Here is a 21,241-nt window from a genome sequence, read left to right on the forward strand (position 1 = left end):
TGATGTAACGCGAGTCGAGGACCCTGTACCTTTAAATTGTCAACGTAAGCGGCGTGCGTCATTACGTATCAAAACAACTCGTGGCCACGGTCCAATCGCTTTCAGAGCTGCAGTAATGCGTTCGTTGGGTTATCTTGCCTCTGCTGAGCCCTGCTGCTCGGTCGCCCTGAGGCGTTGTACCCCCTCAGAGAGTTTTACAGACACTAACAAATAAAGTGGGCCGTTTGTCAGCAGGGTTTCTCCACTTATTGTTTTGCTGCTGCTGTGACAGAAGCTACGGAAGCAGCACCTGTTCAATCACTGTAGGCTAACGGTGAGTCAGTATACAGTGTGCAGTTGTTTGGACCGCTGGCAAAGATAAATAAAAAGCCTTGAACTAATTTCGGCTGCATTGAATTGTTAGAGAATCATACGCTAAAAAACAGGAGAGTTACTGGTAGCTACCTCTTCTGTCAGCACTTTTACAACAGGACAGCACTTAGTCTTGTAACATTTCACAAGGCTAGAGAAGAACTACTGGAGGATTTTTTAAACTCTTTTCTCTCTAACAGTCCTATATTATTCTTCCTTCTCCTAACCTCGTCCTACATGATTTAGGATTCAAAAGTATTTAAAAGAGTTCATGATATATTGCTCTTCTAACTAGGTACTTTCAAACCAAAACAGGCCCTCGTCACCCCAAATCCTCCACCATACATAACAGTGGGCTTGAGATCATTTTCCACTATTTGGCCTTTGTTTCAAGCTAAATTCTCCTTAAGTGGACATCAGAAAATCTCTATATTGTTGTCCAAATCTCACAGAGTTTCATCAAAACTATATGTGTAGTGATACGGCTGAAAACAGGCCACAAAAATCTATTGGCATGTAGATGAATTGTAACAGTTGTTACAGAGACTTGATTAGCTTGGTCCTCTGAGCTTTTGAGACTTTATTAACCTATCTTATTCTGTTTACTGTATTTAATAGCAAGATAAAATTTAGTTACACCTTGAAATTGGCATTTGTGGCTTTACATAACAGCATGGTTTTACTAGACATTTTCTAGACAAGCTGATCGATTTAAAAATGTTAAATATAGTTTAAAAATAGTTACATTTATTTTGCAGTTAAGTGTAGCAATGACTGAGGAACCATTGACTTTATATAAAACTACTTCTCTAAATGCGTTTTTCTTTTAACTAAATCAACACATAGTAGGTTGCATTTAAAAAAAATTTCAGTGTAAGAATATGTTACTTCAATAAAAAAAATCATTTTAAAGCTATGGTATTATTATTTTAGTTGCTAGAAGGATCTGTAACCTTCAACTCTTGATTATGCAATATTTGATTTGTTATTTCATTTATTTTAGCACAGGGCGTACGTTGAGACTTCTGAACGTCACAGACAAGATGATCTACATTATAATGGGAGTCTCAGGTTGTGGAAAGTACGTATGTCTTCTTATTGTGGTCACTAACTATTCTTTAAAAATCTGTGATTTTTTATACATGAATGTAACAAAGTAGTTTATCAAGTGATACATTTAATAAATAGTCCAACCTTTATGAGGTATTGTCATTCACTTCAAATCACTCCACTCTGAAAACAGGATGACTCAGTTGAATTGAATAATCAAGATCATGACATTCATTTTGAGATCAGTGTAATCTTCACCTTTCATAGTGAAAGATATGTTTTTTTATTTCTTTTCCACCAGTCTGAAATTAGGTTTATTAACATTGCACTGTCTTATTTCCAGCAATTATTGTGAGCATTAGTTTAATAATTTAGCTCATTTTTGTCTGTTTTTCGGAAAACAGAACCAGTTTGGGGACATTCCTTTCGGAAAAGGTAAAAACTTGGATGGCTCACTACCCAGACACAAAACTCTCTGATGGCGTTCTGTTCATATGGAAGGACATTTATACTGACCTTGTCATGCATGGTTCTCCTCAGCTTGGCTGGCCCTTCTATGAAGGCGATAACTTCCACCCGCAGGAGAACATTGAGAAGATGGCTCGTGGAGAACCGCTCACAGACCAAGTCAGCCCAGGAGCCTGCATACATGTGTTTATGTGCATTTTTTATTTCACCCGTCAGTTACAGAAACTTTGATTTTGTAAACACTGGGGAGATCCGTAGCTTTGTCAGGACTCTACAATTAAAATAGTATAATAACAGGACAAACAGTGTATACCATGCTACTAGTGTTTCTACACAAACAATGTCCTATAGGTTGTTATGTCAGCTTTAGTTACGTGTAAATTATTACCAAAGTTCAGTCCACGATTATTCTCCTAAACCAAAACAAAGCTTGACAACTGGATTGACAACTGAATCACATTTGTGTTTCCAAACTCTTATACCCATTTTATAAAACTCGGGATGCACTGTTCTAAGAAATTTGGGTGAATTGCAGATATTGATATTGCTGTTATGGCTTATAACTAGTATTTAAATATATTTTTCCTAATCTTAGGACATCATAAAACGACCACCCCATTTCCATTGCTTCTCTGCGTCAGTGAAACGCCCCACAGTCTTAACACACTTTATTCTTTCTTTGAGTCAAAAGAAAGAATCCTCTCTCCATTGTCTCCTTCCATCACCCCTTCTGTCATTTTCTCCTTTTTTCTTTGTCTGTTCCTCTTTCCTTCCTGGCAGAGAGAATCTGGCAGCATTTGGTGTCATTTTGCTCTTTAGTGACAGACGATAACCTCCCACACAGAGGTTTACTCAGAAAGCTGAGGAGGAATACCTCTGTCCAACACATGCCGCCATGATTCAGTGACAGTCAACAGTTGGCAGATTGAGATTAAATGATGGAGCGAAGCAGAAATGTAAATAAAGGATTACTGTCAGGCTTTAGTGACAACAAGCCTTTCATTTTGGTGTTAGCTGGCAGAATGAGGCTGGCATAAACAAAATGAGTTGAAGCCAGGACCTAAAGGTGTGAGACTCCGCTATGGAGCTCATTGATCTCAGATCTCACTGTCTCTGCCTGATTAGTTTGTTTGAGTTTTACTAACATCACCTAAACATGTTTATGTGTTGAGTATCTTAAAACGAGCCCTTAGTGTATTGGTATTTCTCTTGCTTTACAATTACATACATGACATTAGTTAATTTTATTTCTTAGTTCTCAAAGGACTCTTACTTGTTTTCAATTTGCATACAAACATATCTGTCTGGCAGTGGAAAAGTTCTGACTTTTTACCTAATATTTGACCTAATTACATAAAATAACTATCCCATCTTTTCTTAAAATATGTTTAGGATTTATATTGTCTTCAGATCACCTCAGCATCTACGGTATTGAACTGAAAACATTGTAATCTCTTATTTCTTGTCTTTCAGGACAGATTTCCTTGGCTTCTCAGACTACATGAAGTCATTGAGAGGTGAGAACCAGTACAGAGACTCACAAATATTATTTTTATTACATTGGCTCACACCCATGCTAATACTAACATAATTTAGATCTAATCTAACTTAATGTTTAGACTCTTTGCACTATTGTATGCAGCAATGAAATACTTGATATTTCTACTGATGGAAGCAAACCAGATTCAGTTTTCCAAATCTCAAATAGCAGCGAGGTAGGAAGAAGCAGGCATGAAATTGTTCAGAAAGATCAAAAAATATCAAAAATGGGTTTGAAAATTAAGCTGAAAACCGCAGCGACTGGGAAGGGAGTTTGGGGGAGTAAAAGCTGATTTAGAGAGAGAGGGTGAGGAGAAGAAGTGAAGATGTTAAAATGCCTCCGGTGACATCAAAGACGGCTTCTCCTCGGCAGCCGTTCGTCCTTTTTTTTCTGTTTTTACACTGCCTGCTCATCGTTGTGCTGCTCTTTTTTCTCCATTGCTTTGTGACCAAAGTAAACTTTGACATTTTAGTTCATTCCTCACTTTAAAAATATTTAGAACCATGTAGTATATCTGGGGGTATTTCTGACATCTCAATATTTAAATGCATGTTCATGTTTTCCCATCACAGAGAAAGGTCTTCAGGCTCAGATGCTCTTTTAGCGTGTTCAGCTCTGAAGCACCTCTACCGGCAGATTCTCCTCCACGGCTCCACTGTTGTGGCACCAACCAGTAGTGCCTCACTTGCCTCCTCTCCAGAGGTCTTCTTCCTCTACCTGCATGGCGACTACGATCTCATTCACCAGAGGATGGTGGCCCGACAGGGACATTACATGAAGGCAGATCTGCTGCGCTCCCAGTTTGATATTTTGGAGCCTCCGTCAGACGAGGAAAACGCGCTTACCCTGGACATCAGGAAAAGCCGGAATGAGATGATCCTGGAAGTAGAGAAGCACATTGAGAGTCTGAAGTTGTGAAGCTGGAATCGTGGTAAACGAATGGGAACACTACATAGTTTATTGAGTGATTCTTACCCATTTTTGTATGGGTAAATGAACTGAACTTTTGCTTTATTGCCCTGAAAAGGTTCTAAAATCCAGATGTCTTAAATGTTTCATATGAGAAATAAGCATATTATTTGCTACATAGCAATAACTCGTTTTGATAATTTTCCCCTTCTCTTAACCTACTTTTTTGTTTTCATAAAATGAAGTTCAGAATTTATTCCTGAGTGTTGTTATACGTGTTTTTCTCCCCGAAAGAAATAATATTTTTTATAATCAATTGTCTTTTTATGGGAATCGACAACATGATAAAAGTTTACTTTATGATCACATACTTGCTCACTAAGTGCATTCCTAGAAAATGTTCTCACAATAAGTAAAAGGATTTGCAGTAAAACATTTTCAAGATTATAAAAAGTAACAAATATGCAAAGTTAAGATTGAAATTATTCGTACTCCTGGCAGATTTAAGTTTAAAGTAATATTTTAATTTTGCCAACTTGTTCCTGCTCACTGGAGGTAATCTTAATCTTTTTAGAGTGGTTGAATTAAATCTGATTAGGAATCTGTGAAAGGAGCTGAAGATTAGGGTGATGACTAGGAGCCCTTCCACTCAAACATTTGGAGTTCATATAGAAAAAAATCTGCCTCTCTGCAGTTATAATGAAAGCTTGATTGCTGTAATGTCTATGAAGATTTTGCCTTTGGTTATTGAGAAGGGTATAAAATATTAAACATTTATTTTTTTATTATATGCAAATAAAAACAATTGTTTTATTCTTTTGGGTATGCCTGCTCCACTTCCTACCAGAAATAAACGTCTTGGTGGAATGAATGTTAAAGCTACAAGTTGTCTGAAACCTTCCAGGTTTAGCTGGAGGGATTCTCGGCTTTGCAGCAGGTTCAGCCTCAGGCGTCTCTCTGCAAACTTGGCACTTTTGATTTGGGGGATTTTGTTGCCGTTTTTCTAAAGCTCAGTCTGGTTTTAAAGAAACACTCTACCTTAGACGAGCAGTGAGAAGCTTTACTCTAGTTTTACTTCAGGATAACATCCTAATCTGCGTCCGTGGATTAAAGCTGAAAAATAGACCACGTCAACGTTTTTCCCCTTCTGCCTAAAATAGGGAATCTTTGTTATTTTGTGCAGTTAAAATGTTTGAAACCTCAAAAGATCTGAATCGAATCAAAGCTGTTGAGGTTTAATGTTTGTATGTCCTGATCTGTCCTGGTTTAACCACAAACCTGGTTAAGAAACCTTAATTCTTACAGATTCCATATATTTTAATATTTTTAGAGAAGTTTAGAGGTTCTTGACCATCTTGTTAATTACAATGTAGAAGTTCACACTTGCATAACGGAACATCATTAAATATAGGTTTCTAGGCATCTTTCTCATTTAAATCATTTGATCAAAATTTTTAAAATTACACAACGTTGGTTTTAAAATCAAAATTTTAGAGTCAATTGAATTAAACTTTTAATTCTGTTGTCAGAATGTTAGAAAATTAAATCTCAAATATTTGTTCTAATTTCCACTGGAAAATGTTTGAAATAAACAGCGAGTTCATTTTCCGTCTTTGCATCTTTTATGGGTCAACATCAAAAAGCAGCAGCCAAATTTTAAAGGTGCATTCCTCACATTTAATAAGACCAAAGATGACTGCAGATTCAAAATAAGCACACAGGTGGAAGGCAAGTTTCACTCTTCTCGCTACCTTGCAGGGCAAAGCAGGTCGAAACTTTGTAACCTCATTTGTCAGGTCTGTTGGTATCTTCAGAGGACACTCTGAGCGAGAGAGCGCTCCACTCCATACTGAAGAGTTGTTTCTGTGCCATGACTCATCTTCAAACCTCAACTTGAATATTTTTGGAGCTTCTAATCCAGAAAACCCCCTCAGCTACTCCCATATCTCTCACCCTCACACAGCTGGAGATTAAACCCCCTCTGTCTGGCAGCCACAGAGAAACTCAGGCAGGTTGTCAAGTGGAGAACACACACACACACACACACACACCACACACACATGTTTAACGTGTCGAGAACACCTCATGCTTGTCAGGAAGCTGAAGATCTCAGAGTGACTCTTGCACATTTAGGATACACTTTAGGTAGACAACAACTTTTATTGTTAAACAAAATAAGGTTGCTTCTAAAGGTGGCATTAAAATGTTATTTTTTTTGTTTATTTAACCATTTAAACTGTAAAGTTAATGATTTCTAAGTCAAGCGTTGCAGATAAATATGAAGATATTAATTAACCTGTAGTGCCAAAAAAAACAAACAACAACAACAAAAAGGCAAACAAAGCTGCCCTCTACTGTTTAAAGTTAGAAAGAAGGTTTTCCTATCTGTAGAGATTACAACCTCATCTAAAGTAGATAATTTCTGGAGCCTTTTCGGAAGCCAGACACAAAAGTTACTGCAGGTATTTTGAGAGCATGAAAACACCTGAAACAAAGTCACAGAGCTATCATAATACATTAACCTGTTTGGTTTTGTGTGACTGATTAAAACATTAAAATCAACCATAAAACAGCAAAATACATCTCTCTTTTTGGAAATAAGGCAGAGATGTTATTCTGGAGAAAAAAAACCCCTTGAGTTGATATTGGTTAAATAATACTAACAGTACTGCAACAAATACAAGTATGTTTCATCTTCAGTTCTTTAAAATTTCAGTGAAGGGGATGAGAGAATAAAGCTGGTAATGTTTGATGATGCTAATTAGACAAAAAAAACCCAGCAAAAAACAACTATAATATCTCACAGTGACATATAATATTTAATGCACTACAATAAGTTTGTCTTCAAAATAAAATGGGTTCACAAAATTGGATTCAAGTGTCATATCTACTGTATAACATTATGTTGGGTTCTACTCAGCAGGTAGTTATTTTGAGAAGAATTATATTTGAAAAAAGTTGATTTTTCCCTTCCACATCATGTGCACACAAGAGATCATTACTCATCAGCTTGTGAGTCTGCAAAGAGATTTTTTAAAAGTCTCAAAATAATTAGAAATTAGCCACTTCAGGGAGTAGAAGATGGTCAGAAAGTGCAGGACATTAAAATGAACCTGTAACATGTTCAGGACTGGCCATACAAACAGGTTGGCCCTGAGAGTGGAGCACAAGATGCTCAAAGAAATCTCTCAAAGTCAAAAGTGGAGTAAATTTTCTAAAAGAAGAATCTCACAGGAGTTATTACAGCTAAAACAGGTGAGACTGTTATGGTGTCCTTACTTTTCTCTCAGTTAGAAAACAAGTTTGCTGTTTGCCTAATGAGGAAAACTATGTTCATCTTTATTAAGTGAAATTAAATATCTTTGTTTCTATTTAAATAAAAATAGCATGTGTGAACTTACAGGACATCTGCCTGGGTGTGCGATGGTGAGCAGGAGGTAACAAAGCAAAGAGGCATCTCCGTGTGCCACACATTCATAATAAATCACCTGCTTTTAAATATTGATGTAGATGCTATGAATCTACTGCATGTAGAGTAGAACTGAAGTAGCAGAGCAGATAAAATGAAAGCTATTTTATTTCTCCACTACAAACTCCTATTTTTCTGTTAAATAATTCATCTGGTTCCTTTCAAATACTCAGATTTTTTACTAAAATATGAATATGTGGTGTAGATCCCTGCCACAATTCAATTAAATATAGGTGTTATTTTCTCCTGTGAGTTCTGTTTTGTCAGCGCCTACAATCTACATCTGCACTGTTACTCGGTTGTGTTGGTGTATTTCTACCAGTGATATATCACTACATAGATATTAGATAACACCTTGTGTATAAATATGGCTTACAATTACTTATTTTATCTTTGTAATTCACTTGTTAATAACTGATAGTTAATTGTTAAGGACTGAGCAGGTGTAGAGCAGAGGAGAGGTCGCCTCCTGAGCTGCTGAGGGCCTGAAGGTTTGCCTTTCTGTCTCTGAAGCCCATTGAGTTCAGCTGCTGCAGCTCCTCCTGAAAATCCTCCTCTTCCTCGTGATGGACCTGATAGGCAACAAAATCAAAATCATTTGAAGTTCTCGTGACTAAACAGTTACAATCTGTACTTTAATTTCTTAATGTAGTCTGAATGTTTTGTGACAAACTGCAAATCTCTAAATTATTAATGGAATTTTACATTTTTGTACATAGCGGAGCAGAATGAAAGGAGTTATTATAACAGGCTATTTGACCATTAATCTTTAAGAATTGTATTGTTATTTTATTATTTCAATTTCAAATGTTAACAACCAGAACAGGGAAACTGGTTGCATAGTTGAATCGTGTAGCTGGTTGGAGTTGATGAATAGAGGTAAATACTGGGCAAACTGGATAAAAACTTGTTAAGGTTTATTGTGGTTTACTGAAAATAGGTATAAACATTTTTGGCAAGACAATGTAGGAACATCCATTTAGCAAATACTAACATTTGCTAACAATAAAATTTTGGTTATTTAAGGGGCTTATGCTTTCTAATATTACAATTTTACACGTAAAAAGAGTTAAACAATTTCAGTCACCATTGGATCAGTGAGTTACCTCATTGTTGGTGTTAGCCAGTGCCTTTAGCATCTGATGTACAAACTGCTGCTGCTCTGTCAGTGGGTCGTCCTGAGGATGGCAGCCAGTCTGGTTGTTCAGGTTAGGATCAGATGGGTGCTGAGGAGAACCAGTAAGACCAGTCCCAGTACTGGTTCCAGGTCCAGCACTGCCAAAAAGATACATTGTTGAAAAAGGTAATTTAAGTTTCAGACTTTTATGTATAAAAGACATGATCATTTAAATTAATAGATTACATAAATTAGGACAGATAAATAAGTCTAGTTTAGCTTTATAAATTAAATTGACTTACTAATTATGAATTGAAAATATATTTGTACCTATGTAAGTGGATGTTTTTTGACTTGTAATCATACTTTAAGGTTTTCTTACAGAATAAAAAAAACTTCAGAACAGTGACTTATAACAGGCTCTAACCAACTACTGAAATTCCAATTTTCATACCAAAACTCTTTAAACATTTTATTTTCAAGGACAGTAATAGAAATTGTAACAATATTTTCATTTTCATTGCCTAAAAAAACAATGTTCAGATTTCTTTTTTTCCCTCTTTTATCAATAAGGGGAAAAAGTGGAAATACAAAATAAACAAATTAAATGTACAAATTAAAGATGGAACTTAATGTAATTTAATACTTAGTTTAGAAAATTTTGACTTTTTAAGGCCTTGAATTGTTAAATTTGACAATTTTCTTTAGAAGTTTTAAGAGGGTTTTTGACAACCCTCTTAATAAGACAGCCGTTTACTTTAGAAACTCATCTAGAACAAATGAAGTGTTTAGACATTTTTGCTCACACAGGCATGAGGGAGGGAGCCTCTACAGCCAGAGTCTGCAGCCCCTGTTGGATATGCAGCAAAGCCTCCATGGCTCTGGGGTTCAGCATCATGGACAGCAGCTCTCCACTTTGCGTCTATAATTTTTTTAACAATAATAAATAACATTTTTGTGTATCAGAGATAGCTGTATGTTGCAAATGGCAATATGCTAAGACCAAACCCTTTTCATACCACATCTGTTTTAGTAAATAAATATTAATTGCACACAAAAAACTTTGGTATCTGTCATAAATATGAAGAATATAATATCACAATAACCCTGGAGTGAATAAACAAACCTGCTGCAAAAATAGAGGAATGTGCTGCCTCATCTGTTCCTGCAGCTGAACATTTCCTGAGAACAAGGGATGGCTCAGCAGCATCTGAAGCAACAGGAAATACATCAGCACTGAACTTTCTCAGCGTCTCAGGAAGTTTCTCTCAGAAGGTTTGGTTTAAGGCCGTGGTTAAAAGAGCAATGTGTGGGGATTTAGTGACATCTAGTGGTGAAACTACATCTCGCAGCGGGATGAGGTTGAATCTGGAATCACCTATGTTCTTACATAAACGGTGGCAACTTGTTATTTAAGTGGTGAATGATAGAAAATGATTTATCCTGAAGTAACAACAGATAATAAATCTTTACTTTAAGTGAAAAAACCCCCCAACTCAACCATAAAGCAGTATTGCTCCTTATCTTTGCAATATATCCAGACCCATCCATGCAACACCTGTGCGGCAAAGTCCGGGTTCTGGCTGAGGCAGTTCAGAACACAGTTGATGTGCGGCCCAGAGAGGAGAGTCTCCATCAGACCCGGACTGGCTGAGATCTCCTGCAGGAGCGTCTGCAGACCTGAAGGCAGCAGCCACTTTATGTTCATATATCACATTTCAGATATTTGATATTTAACCTTGTGAGAAATGCCCAGGACTGAATTGAGATTATGATTTCCTACAAATCATCCATGCCTTATGCATAAGTTGACTGGATGCATGCACATTTTCTTACCTGGATTAAGAGAACCGGTTCTGGGAGAAGCAGTCAGGTCTCTGAGGGAATCTGTGGAGTCAGTGGACGGAGGTGATGTTGGGCTGGTCTGTACTCCTGGTCCCTGGTGACTCTCATATGATGTAGTGAATAATGGAAACATTGCTTCCTGAAAGACCAGAGGCACCAGAAGCAAACCTCTGATATAACAAATTAACTACGTGAAATATCTAATCATGACCTTTATTGCTTTACCTGAGTCTGTTTAAGATCCTGTTGCTGCATTTTTGCATCATTTGTCTGGAGGACATGCAGAGGAGCGTTTGCAGGGACATCCTGCACCACGGACACGTTTTCCAAAGCTCTGTCTTCTTTTTGTATCATCTCTTCTGTCATTTCAGGCTCCCTGATGAGTCCCAGCACCTGGAGAGGAACAAAGGGAGTTGTGATGTTTGAGGCACACCACAAAAGAAGAAAATCGTTCCATAATCATTTAGTTATTTAAGTTTAAATGTGAAAGGTACAATAATAGAAATACCACTCACACAACTTGCACAAAAACTGCACCTCAAACACACACTCACCTGCTCTATGGCATCTGGGTTGTTCAACATGTCCTCCACCTCAGGGTTTGTTGTCAGGAGCTGCTGAATTTGAGGATTAGACAGAGAGTGTTGTCCTGTTAGCTGAGGGCTGGAGGTGCAGAGGGCGTTTTGCACCAGTGGGCTGACCAGAGCACAATGCATCAGTTCTGGGTCACTCGGTAACTGGCTCTCCACTTGGCTCCAGAGGGCATTAAGAAAGCTTGATCGGCTGTTTTCTGAGCTAAGACTGTCCAAACGCTCAGCTGAGACAAGATGGAACGAGAAAAGACAGAAGGACTTAAAAACACTGGAGAGCAAAGGGTAGACGACTGGAGAGACATGAAAGTTTGACGGGTTTTACCTGAGCAGAGTGGTGAGGTGGGAGCTGGTGTTTGGTTGGGCTCTGGGTCAGGACCAGATTTTAGCTCTGACTCAACAGGTTCTGAAACTGGATCACTGGAGGTCCGAGCAGATGGAGGTTCAGGCCTGAGAAAGACAAACTGGGTTTATGACTATAAACTATAAACATATAACTGATGTATGCACTGAAAAGCCCATCTTGTAAATCATTTCAGTGAAGCGGTTTTCCAATAAAAGTCTGCTTGTTTGGGGACAAAAAAAACATTAATAACCAATTGGATCTAAAAAAGGATTTATTGTGGTCTTATTTGCCAGAATGAAAATAAAAATAACATCTCAGTTGTGCTCTGCCCACCCACAGTCAACAAATTTCGGACAACAGCATGATGAATCTGTTTTCCATTCAGAATCAGAGTGACTCACTTTAAGAGCCTTTTCTGATGTGTTCTTCAAAACTGAATATACCTGCTAATTTAAAATTTTATTCATTTTGGTTGGTTATGTCCCAAATTTCTTGAATGAAAAAATGGACTGCATCAAGTCCTATGAGAAAATATCTTGGCCTGCTTATTAAATCATGATTTAACTGTAACAATATTTCTGAAGAATTAAGAAAACATTTACTGTAAATAAAACTTGTATGACAACAAGAAGTAGGCAAAAGAGTCTGAAAAAGCGATACATCAAATCTCATTCAAAAGAAATTCAAGAGGATATATCAGTCCAGTGTAAAACTCACACAGCATTTAAAAAATAAACAACATTCTGACAATAGCCTATTGTTAAGTTTTATATTAAGTGCATTCCTACATTGTCATTTCCCCAAAGTGTATAAACATTTTGGAGGCAGTGAAGTGATTTGGACCTGGCTAATGCAAAGTGTGGCACAACTACTGGTTAGATTTATGGAGTATATGCTTCTTAGATTTGAAATAAAATCTCTTATTTCAAGGATTTGTGTTCACGTCCAGACAAAAAGATGCTCTGGGTGAGGAGCCATACAGGCCAGACTATAGATTAGTCTGACAAGTCAAGGCACTGAATGTCTTATGAGTATCGAGCAAAGCAGGAGCCGCCTCCATGCTGCACTGAAACAATAAATTACAACTGAAACTCAGCAGATACACCAGTTTAGCTTATTGACGTCTTTAAAACACTTGTAATTTTTTGTAAAATACCTAAAAATTTGTCATCCTTTATGTATTTCAGAATATTTCTATGAATATAACTTTTCATCGCTGATGCATTGATCATCACCTTGCTTCATACCTCCTAATCATGCAGAGGCTGATCGATCCTTCCTGTTCTTTAAGGTGACTCATGAGTTCTGGCTCCCTGAGAACCCGTCCGGAGTGGATCAGCACCAGCTGCTCTGCTGGGACACGCAGCCGCTCTGACAGACACAGTTTCAGCTGTACGCACACAAAAACACACACACGCCAAAGCAATGACATCTTAGTTTGAGGATTGCACTAGACTAGACCGTCTGCAGACGACAGAAACAGTTTCTAGCTTCCTGACCTGTGTGACGGTGCAGTCTCCTCTGACGGTGAACGCTCTGCTCTCCGAGACGCTTCTGAGGATACCGTGGATCTTGTCCGACCTGAGGGGGTTTTCAGGGTTTGCCGGTTTATCTTTCACTGAGTCCGACATCTCAGATTTTGTTTCGGGCAGAGGATGAGGATAAAAGGCAGACCTGGAGCAGTCGTCTCAGAGTGGAGGGGTGTGTGTGTGTGTGTGTGTGTGTGTCTGGATGACTTGGCAGAAGGTTGTGAATATGTGGGCCAGCTGGAACTGCACAGTCAGGGCTGTACGCTGTTTCTCTATGTGAGCATTTTTATACCCTAATCAACTTAAGAAATGTTAAGAGTACCTGAAAAATACTTAATAGAAAAAATTAAACAAAATTTTTAGCAAACCATTACAATTTTGATAATGCAGCACATTTTTTACTAGTTGGTCTCCCTGAAAAAACTTGCTCTTCTGTCTTTATCATTAGTTTTTGTCTTTAATTTCTTTTTTTAATTTTTAACCAGGAAGATAATAAAAAAAATATTTATATTAAAAGCAACTTCATAAATTCTAACTAAGTACTTAATTTAATTCTTTGGGTTTCTCTGGTTTGCCTGTTAAAGCTGGAAACCCTGACCTCAAAATCTAACATGGCTACTATTGAAAATTATATTTCAATAAATTCTTTATGTTACCTTTGTTAATGTGTTAGTCATATTATAAACTACGAATTGAAGAGAAATACATTTTTATTTGCTTTTATTGCCATAGTAACAACATTGGAACCCATGGAAAGACAAACACAGCCACCAGCACTTGTTACTGGTTCACTTTCATCCACTTCAGTTCAAAATAGGAGTTTTTAAAATCTTTACTCTGCAATTAATGGACACCAATGTTTCTCCTTAGCATCAGTAGACAATGCTCAGTATCATGAGTGATTCCAGAACGACACTTTGAGAACCATGGTTTCACAATTTACTTTTTTTTTGGTGCAAAATATAAAAATAAAATAAAACAATAATAATAAATAATAATAAGACACCAAAAATCTCACCGAAAAAGTATTTTATTTTACTTCACAGTGAGCAAGAACAGCTTACCACCCCCATTAACATACATTTCAATCTGTCAATTTGGCATCAGAACCCATGAAAAGAGGCACACAGATTTTGGAGCATTGGAGATGCCGCGGCTCTGCACAGCAACTGTTTCCAAACAGACTTTGAACTCAATTTATTTCAAAAGCTGTAAATAAATGTCACTTGGTTGTTTAATACAACATGTCACATCTGGAGTATATTCTGTGTATTTAATGGGACATGCAAGCTGACAGTCAGGCTATAAAAAGTAAAATAAAAATAAAAGGGGGAAAAATAAAAAAAAAGAAACAAAAAGAGAACCTTAATAATCAGGAGTGATTTTTTAATTTGTTCATTTTTCTTCCTTCTGTTCATTTTTTATTCCTCCAGACCTTTTCTCCTCCTTCAGAAATCTTCATTGATCCACTTCAGAGCCTTTCTTCCCTTTCTTGTTTCCCTGGAAACCAGAAAAAACGCATAGTTACTTTAGGATGATGGTAGAAATTAGTTTACATAAATGTGCATTTTTCTCCACAATTCAACCGAAGCAGATAAACAAAGAAATGAATGCATAAAGAAGAAAAGACAACAGAGGAAGCAACATGCACCATGTTAGCCAGCAGGCCGTCAATAGATCTATGTGAGTCTAAATGTTTCCAGTTTGCTTGTAACTTTGCTGCTGGTGCACTTGAATTTCCCCAGTGAGGAACAATATAGGGTTTCTGTCTGATGTTTCTAATCTATTAGAGATCGCACCTAAACAAGTGATTGGGTTTTCTAATGACCAGTGTGAATTACAGGTACTAAACTAAGAGCTCAGCTCCTCCTCTTTATGTAAACATATCTGTCGTGGAAAAAAATCAATTTCCAAGCACCGTTCAGGTAAAATCACTCAGTCAGGTTTATTCATATATTGTGCACAACATGGAGAGCTCATAGACAATCAGTAATGAAACACGTCTGGATGCAAAAGCTCCGCTAGGCAGAGACAACACATGAGTTTTATGCAAATAGGATAAGAGATCCTGGGGAAAACAACATCCAACCTTCTACATGTAACCCAAATAGTAAAAACTTGATGGGAATATTCAGAAACTTAGAATAAACATAGAGCAATACAACTAGCAGGTGTGACCTCATTGTAATTTTTCCACATCAATATCGCCACACAGAGAACAAAACAAACAAAACACAATTATCTTTGGCCTCACCTGATGTTTGGGTTGCTCTGATTGGAGCCCTTTAACTTTTGATCTTTCTTGTTCAAGAGCAGCATGTAATAATGTTACCTGAGTAAAAGTACAAAAATATTACTTATGTCTACAGAAATGTACAAACGTCCAAGACACCAACATTTGTCTCTGCATGACAAACCTGTGAGGAAAGTTCTTCTTTGATGTGCAACAGTTCTTCTACCTGCAGAAGAATCTCTGCTTTGTCTTTCACTACAAAAGACATCGATCACATTATAAAACAGGAGGCCGAGCAAGTGGAAGCTGCGGAGTGAAAAGGATTGTGCTGATAAACTCACTCTCCCCCTGTTGGAGCATCTTAAGAAGTTGGGAATTCCTTGCTTTCACCTCTTTGTATTTTCCCTGTAAAGTTGAGATGTGAGCAGAATAGATGGTTAGTAATGAGTTCAAACAGGAGATGCACAAATAAAAGCTCCTGATGTGATGTGGTGTAACTGTATTCACTTAAATTGGAGTAAAACATGGAAGGTCCTAATTTATTCCTGTATAGTTCAGTATTCAAGATTTTTTATAATGGTTTATTTGGCTCTTCTAAAATCTCTCTACATAAATAGCAATATTTACAACGTGAAACAATTATAAAGCTAATTTGAACTAATCACACAATATTGCATTAGTTTGCGTTCTTGTGTGTTATCCGAAAAGCAAACGTCTGTGAAGTTAAAAGTTTTTTGGTTTTTTTAGCTCATTCAGAGCAACAACAGTTCAGCTGTTTCCATATCTGACCTCCCACTCTGAGATGGTTTTCTTCAGTTTCTTAATCTCCTGGTCTTTTTTCTCCAGCTCATATTTCAGCTGTTCTGCTCGAGGATCCTACAAAACAACAATTCAACATTTTACACATGTAATCATCTGAAGGAAATACACATCAAAAACAAATGACTCCTTTCTTAAGTTGCATGTGAATAATAAAAAGATGAAATCATGTTAGTGCTTCTTTCCACATCTATACTCACCGGTTCATGTTCTGTGGATGTGTTGACTTCTTGTCCCGGGCTGTTCACAAACTGCTCAAGTCTTTTCTCCCTCTGGATAATCCGACTCACATCATCTTCTACTTTGTTAAAAAACCGGTCCTCCTGTCCGATTCCTGGCACTAAGTTTGTCCCTCTGGTTTCCTGGAAATTATGCAAAGATTTGAAGTTATAAGCACTTTGCAACACAATGGTGCAAATAAAGACACACAAGCTTCTGTTTTGTTTATTCACACTGAGGAAAAAGCTATTTGCTCTGTTGATGCTATATCGTAATAATAAAATGTACATGGCATAAATGAGTTGCTGCAGAATGAAGTAGTTTATTATGCTGCATAACTAAAATACTCAGTGTGGCCAGGCTTTAAATGGATGGATCTTTTAGACAAACTAAACTGTCCTAATACATATTTTTTCACATTATTACTTTTGTTTTTCTATATTTATTCAAAGCTGAGGAAAACTAAATTCAATACTGTTTTAGACCACACAATGCAGAAACCCTGTCAAAACCAAACTATTTATTTATTTTTTCTTACATTAATAAAGGGGTTAAAAATGTTGATGGTCAGAAAATTATTGAGGTAAATAAAAATAATCTTTCTCACCTCTTGTTTTCTACTTAATTGCTCTGCAACAAGAAAAAAACAGACGTTAGTAAAATCCATCATAACACTTTATGAAAACATAACCTACTGCACGAGTGTTTTTTTTATGTGCAAGCAACTAAATATATATATACATAAAGATTTTGCAAGTTATGAACCAGTTTATCTCACCAGCAGAGCCTTCAGCCTGGAAGTCCTGCAGAGAAACTGTCTTTTTGTCTTTTGCCTGCTGATTTTTCTTTTTGTCCTTCTTCCCGCCGCCCTCTTTTCCTCCTCGTGACTTTGGCGAGGCTACGTTTGTGTTGCCCTGCTGACACAAACACATTATTTGCCTCTTATTGATTAATTTTTATGGCTTTCACACCAGTAATCTGTAGTGCTTAATACTGTCAGTAGCAATTAATTTAACTCAGTTGAACATCAATGACCAATTATTCATGTCAAAATGATCACCATGTTTTACACTGACGACTCAAAGAGTCTCTATGCCTAATAATTGTGACATAGGATTTTTTACTTTAACAATTTTAACAGCCTTTGCATTAAAATTGACTTATAATACATTCCTGTCTGAACAGTGCCTTAAAAAAGTGTTTATTCTTCTTGACTGTTTTCAGATTCTACCATGTTATAACTAGAAACTTCAGTTTATTTGGAAAATAGTAGTGATGCACTTCTCTAGATCTTTAAGCTGTGGAATCTACACTTGTTTCAAGCATTCATCAGTTATTAGTGTGTGAATGCAGTTTATGTACCTGTTTCTGTTGTTCATACTCCAGTTTACTTAGAATCAACGCCTTTTCCAAATCTGCCTCATACAGCTCTGTGGTTATCTACAAAAACACGGAAAAGACGGTGATGTCAACCTGAACTTGGAAAAAAAAAAACCCTTGGCCCTGAGAGAGCAGTTTGTGATATAAATATTAAGGACAAGTATCCTTCATTTAACAAATTTGCTCTTTTATTGTAACAATGGAAATCCTTTAAAAGTGTTCGCTGCATAAGCTTCTCTACTGCTGAGGAAAAGTTCAACTCCAATAAGCCTTAAGTGTGACTCCAAAATCAGGACACAGTCTCTAGTCATTTTCTCTAACCTGTTCGTCTCTCTGTTTCCACTGTTGCCAGCCCTCTGAAGGTAAGCTGTGGTCCACTGATGCCGGGCTAAGAAGGTCGCTGGCTATTCCTGACAGCGTCATGCAGGGCGGAGGGGCACAGGACTTCTGGGGAATCTTCTTGAAGGCCAGATTACGCAGCTAAAGGAAAGACAGACAAAACATTTATCCAAAATGTTTCAGAAACTGAAAGGTAATTTGTTTCAATTAATAATAACACAGCTACCAATTCACATTAGAAAGCGAGGATTCGTAACAACTGCTCAACTGGCGCTAAACTACACCTTTAGTGGACACTTGAAGAGTAAGAAGTGTTCCTGTAGAAGTAAAATATCATCACACAGATTATATCCAAACAGCTGCCTGAGGCTTTCAGTAAGATCATCGTAGCAGCAAATGAATGTAGTCAGATATTTAAGAAGATATCAAATGAATTTGAAATAATCAAGTCCCTTGTCCAAAAAAAGAGAGAAAAAAACAGTAGACAAGCTTCTGTTCTTGTATCTTAGACAAAACGTAGCTTCACCATTTATTCAATACAACATGTTAAGGTTTAGCTATTCAAGCAATTTCTAAAGGTCGAAAAAAACAATGAAAGAAGTTTCCAAATCCCGGCTGTCGCCTCTTGCTGCAGACGGTGATTGCACAAGTTAAACTTTGATGGAAGGTGTTCAAGGAAGAAAACTTTGAAAAGAAAAGAAAAACATGGAGGGCGCAGACTAAAGTTTTCCAGAGAGAACAAGACAGGCAATTATTTGTGTTTACCTATAAATAAATCAGGGATAAATAAGAAAGATGTGGATTTTTTTCTTTTTAAACAACTCAATGTTTAATTAAATCTCCTAACTTCATTTCACATGACTGTTGGTCTTTGTGTTGTGATTTAAATATGTGAAGACAATTTAACTGGCGCTACAAGTACAAAAACAAAAACAAACAAAAAACAGAATTAATCTAATTTTTGAAAACATTTGCTTCCAGAACTCTGCATTGTTTTGCTTTCAGCTAATTAGAGTGGAGGTCATGTTTTCAGGCATGAATACACCTGACTGTGGCTGCAGAGCAGTTTCAGTTCCGGTAAAATGAAACAAAGATGGAGCAGTCAGACGCTCTGCTCTGTAGCAGATTAATAAACAGAAAAAATGAGGGCATGGCTAGCAGACTGTCTCACCTCGTTCGCCTCACTCTGCTGCTGCTCCTTCTTCTTCTTTTTCTTGTCTTTCTTCTTCTCACCACCCTGACCACCTTTACCCCCTGATCCAGTTGTTGCTCCTGATTTCCCCTGTCTGGACTTCCCGGAGGAGTCCCTCCCGCGTTTGGTGTTGGACTTCCCCGGCTCGGAGGTTTCAGAGTCCGAATCTGAGTCAATCTGGAGCAGGGCGAACCGGGAGGCGGTGGTGGGGACGGTGATCATTGCAGACGATGCCATCACGTAACGGGAAACTAAATCACAAGAAATGGTCCCATTAAAAATAACTATTAACATGAAATAGTTATGTATAATGTGGAACGATGTTTACATAGTCCTGAAAAATATCCGCCTAAATCTTTATTCATAATGAAAATTAAAATTACAGCAATTTTCTTCAACTCTGCCGATAGTAACAATCTGCTGATGGAAGCAGCAACGATACAACCGGGCTAGCAGGTTTCTGTTAGCGTACTAACAAGTGTAAAAAGTCGACAAAACCTTCACACGCTCAGGCTAAGCCTTTGTTTGTGTTACACTCACAGAGCTGAGTTGCAGAGACAACGGTGACAAGAGAAGTTGACTAAAAGTATTTCTATCTACGTCTTGAGGGAACTGAGCTGCAGTTGGTTGTGCTACTAGCGATTGTCTAACTCGGTACGGAAGCCCGGTGGTTCTAAACAGCACGAAACTACATTTCAACTGGTGCTGGCCTCCTCCGCTGCGATCTTAAAATCTTAGTGTTTCCTTAGACATTGACTGATTAAAAATACTAAAAATGAAAGAAATAAAATATTGTAACAATAACATTGTAAATATGTAAGAAATTGTACCAGTTGTGTAAATGTTGTTGGTCTATCCCAAAAAGACAAACGAAAATACATTGAGACTGAAATGAAATATAACAGGTTAAAGGTAAATCTGGATACTAAGTATTTATTTAGAAATTGAGTGAGTTTTGAAGGTTATGTAAAGGTATGCTTTCACCAAGATTTTTAAAAAGTGGCAAATCTGTCACTTGTAATCATTCAATGAAAATTTCTAAAAGGTTGACAGCTGTCAAAATCCAATAAGCTGTGAAAATCTAACCAATGGTGAGTCTCTATGTTGTCCATCACACACATAGACACACATGTTGCCATGTGTGTCTATGTGTCTGTCATAGACACACATGACAGACAAGCATGCATATACACACAGCTATAGAGACCTATTAACCCAATGTTTTTGGACTATGGAATTAAGTCAGACTACCCAGAAAGAACCAATGCATGCATAGGGAGAATCTCCAAGTGGAAAGACCCCATAAGACACAAAACAGTCCATTGTGAGTCTTACAGATTTTAATAAGTTAATAAAAAAGAAAAGATCAACATAAATACACAAGTTTTCATTAGGAATGCATAAAAAAAAAGCTAATTATATAGTGAAACAAAGGGAAAACATATAATGTGTGGTAACTATGAGACTTTTAACTGTATAAATACAAGGCAATAATATGAGAAGTATAATCTGAAAAGTGCTGAGCTTTGCCTTGTTAACCTAATTTAACACATTTACAAAAACATGTTTCACATTTAGCATTTAAATCCAGCTTTGGACAAGAGCGTATAATTATGTCTCCCAAGTAACAGAAAGAAAAAAATCCCCCTTCTAATATGTAGTGCTGTACAATATTTAATTATTTTCAATATTTGGAAATTTATTGTAACAAATAATAATTTAAAACAAAAACTTTCACTTTCATATGAAATCAACCCAAAACACATTAAAATAAAATTTTAGATAATAATTTTTTTTTTATCATTTTGAACGTTTTATGATCTCACTTGAAAATTGTAAAATCTT

At 37.0% G+C, this 21,241-nt stretch overlaps 3 protein-coding genes across 9 annotated transcripts; 1 reads left to right on the plus strand and 2 right to left on the minus strand.

The window, feature by feature from the left end:
* The first annotated feature begins 100 nt into the window (after positions 1 to 100).
* Positions 101 to 4,634, plus strand: LOC122828672 (probable gluconokinase). Of its 3 annotated transcripts, none has more exons than XM_044112437.1 (6): positions 101 to 313; positions 1,355 to 1,432; positions 1,806 to 1,836; positions 1,942 to 2,052; positions 3,343 to 3,386; positions 3,982 to 4,634. In XM_044112437.1, the coding sequence occupies exons 2-6, from the start codon at positions 1,395 to 1,397 to the stop codon at positions 4,325 to 4,327; spliced, it is 570 nt and encodes a 189-aa protein (XP_043968372.1). In that variant the 5' UTR covers positions 101 to 313; positions 1,355 to 1,394; the 3' UTR covers positions 4,328 to 4,634. The 3 variants fall into 3 exon arrangements, with proteins under 3 accessions (XP_043968372.1, XP_043968374.1, XP_043968373.1); XM_044112439.1 differs by having other exon boundaries at positions 1,942 to 2,028; XM_044112438.1 differs by having other exon boundaries at positions 1,360 to 1,432.
* A 1,777-nt stretch (positions 4,635 to 6,411) lies between these two features.
* On the minus strand, positions 6,412 to 13,439 carry LOC122828715 (ubiquilin-1-like). 3 transcript variants are annotated; one of them, XM_044112527.1, is made up of 12 exons: positions 13,185 to 13,439; positions 12,921 to 13,075; positions 11,665 to 11,789; positions 11,451 to 11,566; positions 11,304 to 11,363; positions 10,975 to 11,142; positions 10,741 to 10,888; positions 10,463 to 10,584; positions 10,031 to 10,114; positions 9,711 to 9,826; positions 8,894 to 9,062; positions 6,412 to 8,359 (listed from the first exon to the last, which is right to left on the minus strand). In XM_044112527.1, the coding sequence occupies exons 1-12, from the start codon at positions 13,314 to 13,316 to the stop codon at positions 8,216 to 8,218; spliced, it is 1,539 nt and encodes a 512-aa protein (XP_043968462.1). In that variant the 5' UTR covers positions 13,317 to 13,439; the 3' UTR covers positions 6,412 to 8,215. The 3 variants fall into 3 exon arrangements, with proteins under 3 accessions (XP_043968462.1, XP_043968461.1, XP_043968460.1); XM_044112526.1 differs by having other exon boundaries at positions 11,304 to 11,566; positions 12,933 to 13,075; XM_044112525.1 differs by having other exon boundaries at positions 11,304 to 11,566.
* A 478-nt stretch (positions 13,440 to 13,917) lies between these two features.
* On the minus strand, positions 13,918 to 20,096 carry gkap1 (G kinase anchoring protein 1). Of its 3 annotated transcripts, none has more exons than XM_044111298.1 (12): positions 19,937 to 20,096; positions 19,376 to 19,647; positions 18,187 to 18,345; positions 17,848 to 17,925; positions 17,264 to 17,399; positions 17,093 to 17,115; positions 16,467 to 16,628; positions 16,237 to 16,323; positions 15,789 to 15,852; positions 15,632 to 15,702; positions 15,469 to 15,546; positions 13,918 to 14,714 (listed from the first exon to the last, which is right to left on the minus strand). In XM_044111298.1, the coding sequence occupies exons 2-12, from the start codon at positions 19,631 to 19,633 to the stop codon at positions 14,673 to 14,675; spliced, it is 1,158 nt and encodes a 385-aa protein (XP_043967233.1). In that variant the 5' UTR covers positions 19,634 to 19,647; positions 19,937 to 20,096; the 3' UTR covers positions 13,918 to 14,672. The 3 variants fall into 3 exon arrangements, with proteins under 3 accessions (XP_043967233.1, XP_043967232.1, XP_043967234.1); XM_044111297.1 differs by having other exon boundaries at positions 17,264 to 17,402; XM_044111299.1 differs by lacking the exon at positions 17,848 to 17,925.
* Between the last annotated feature and the right edge of the window lie 1,145 nt (positions 20,097 to 21,241).

The sequence above is a fragment of the Gambusia affinis genome, linkage group LG03 (genome assembly GCF_019740435.1).
Source record: "Gambusia affinis linkage group LG03, SWU_Gaff_1.0, whole genome shotgun sequence".
NCBI lineage: Eukaryota > Metazoa > Chordata > Actinopteri > Cyprinodontiformes > Poeciliidae > Gambusia > Gambusia affinis.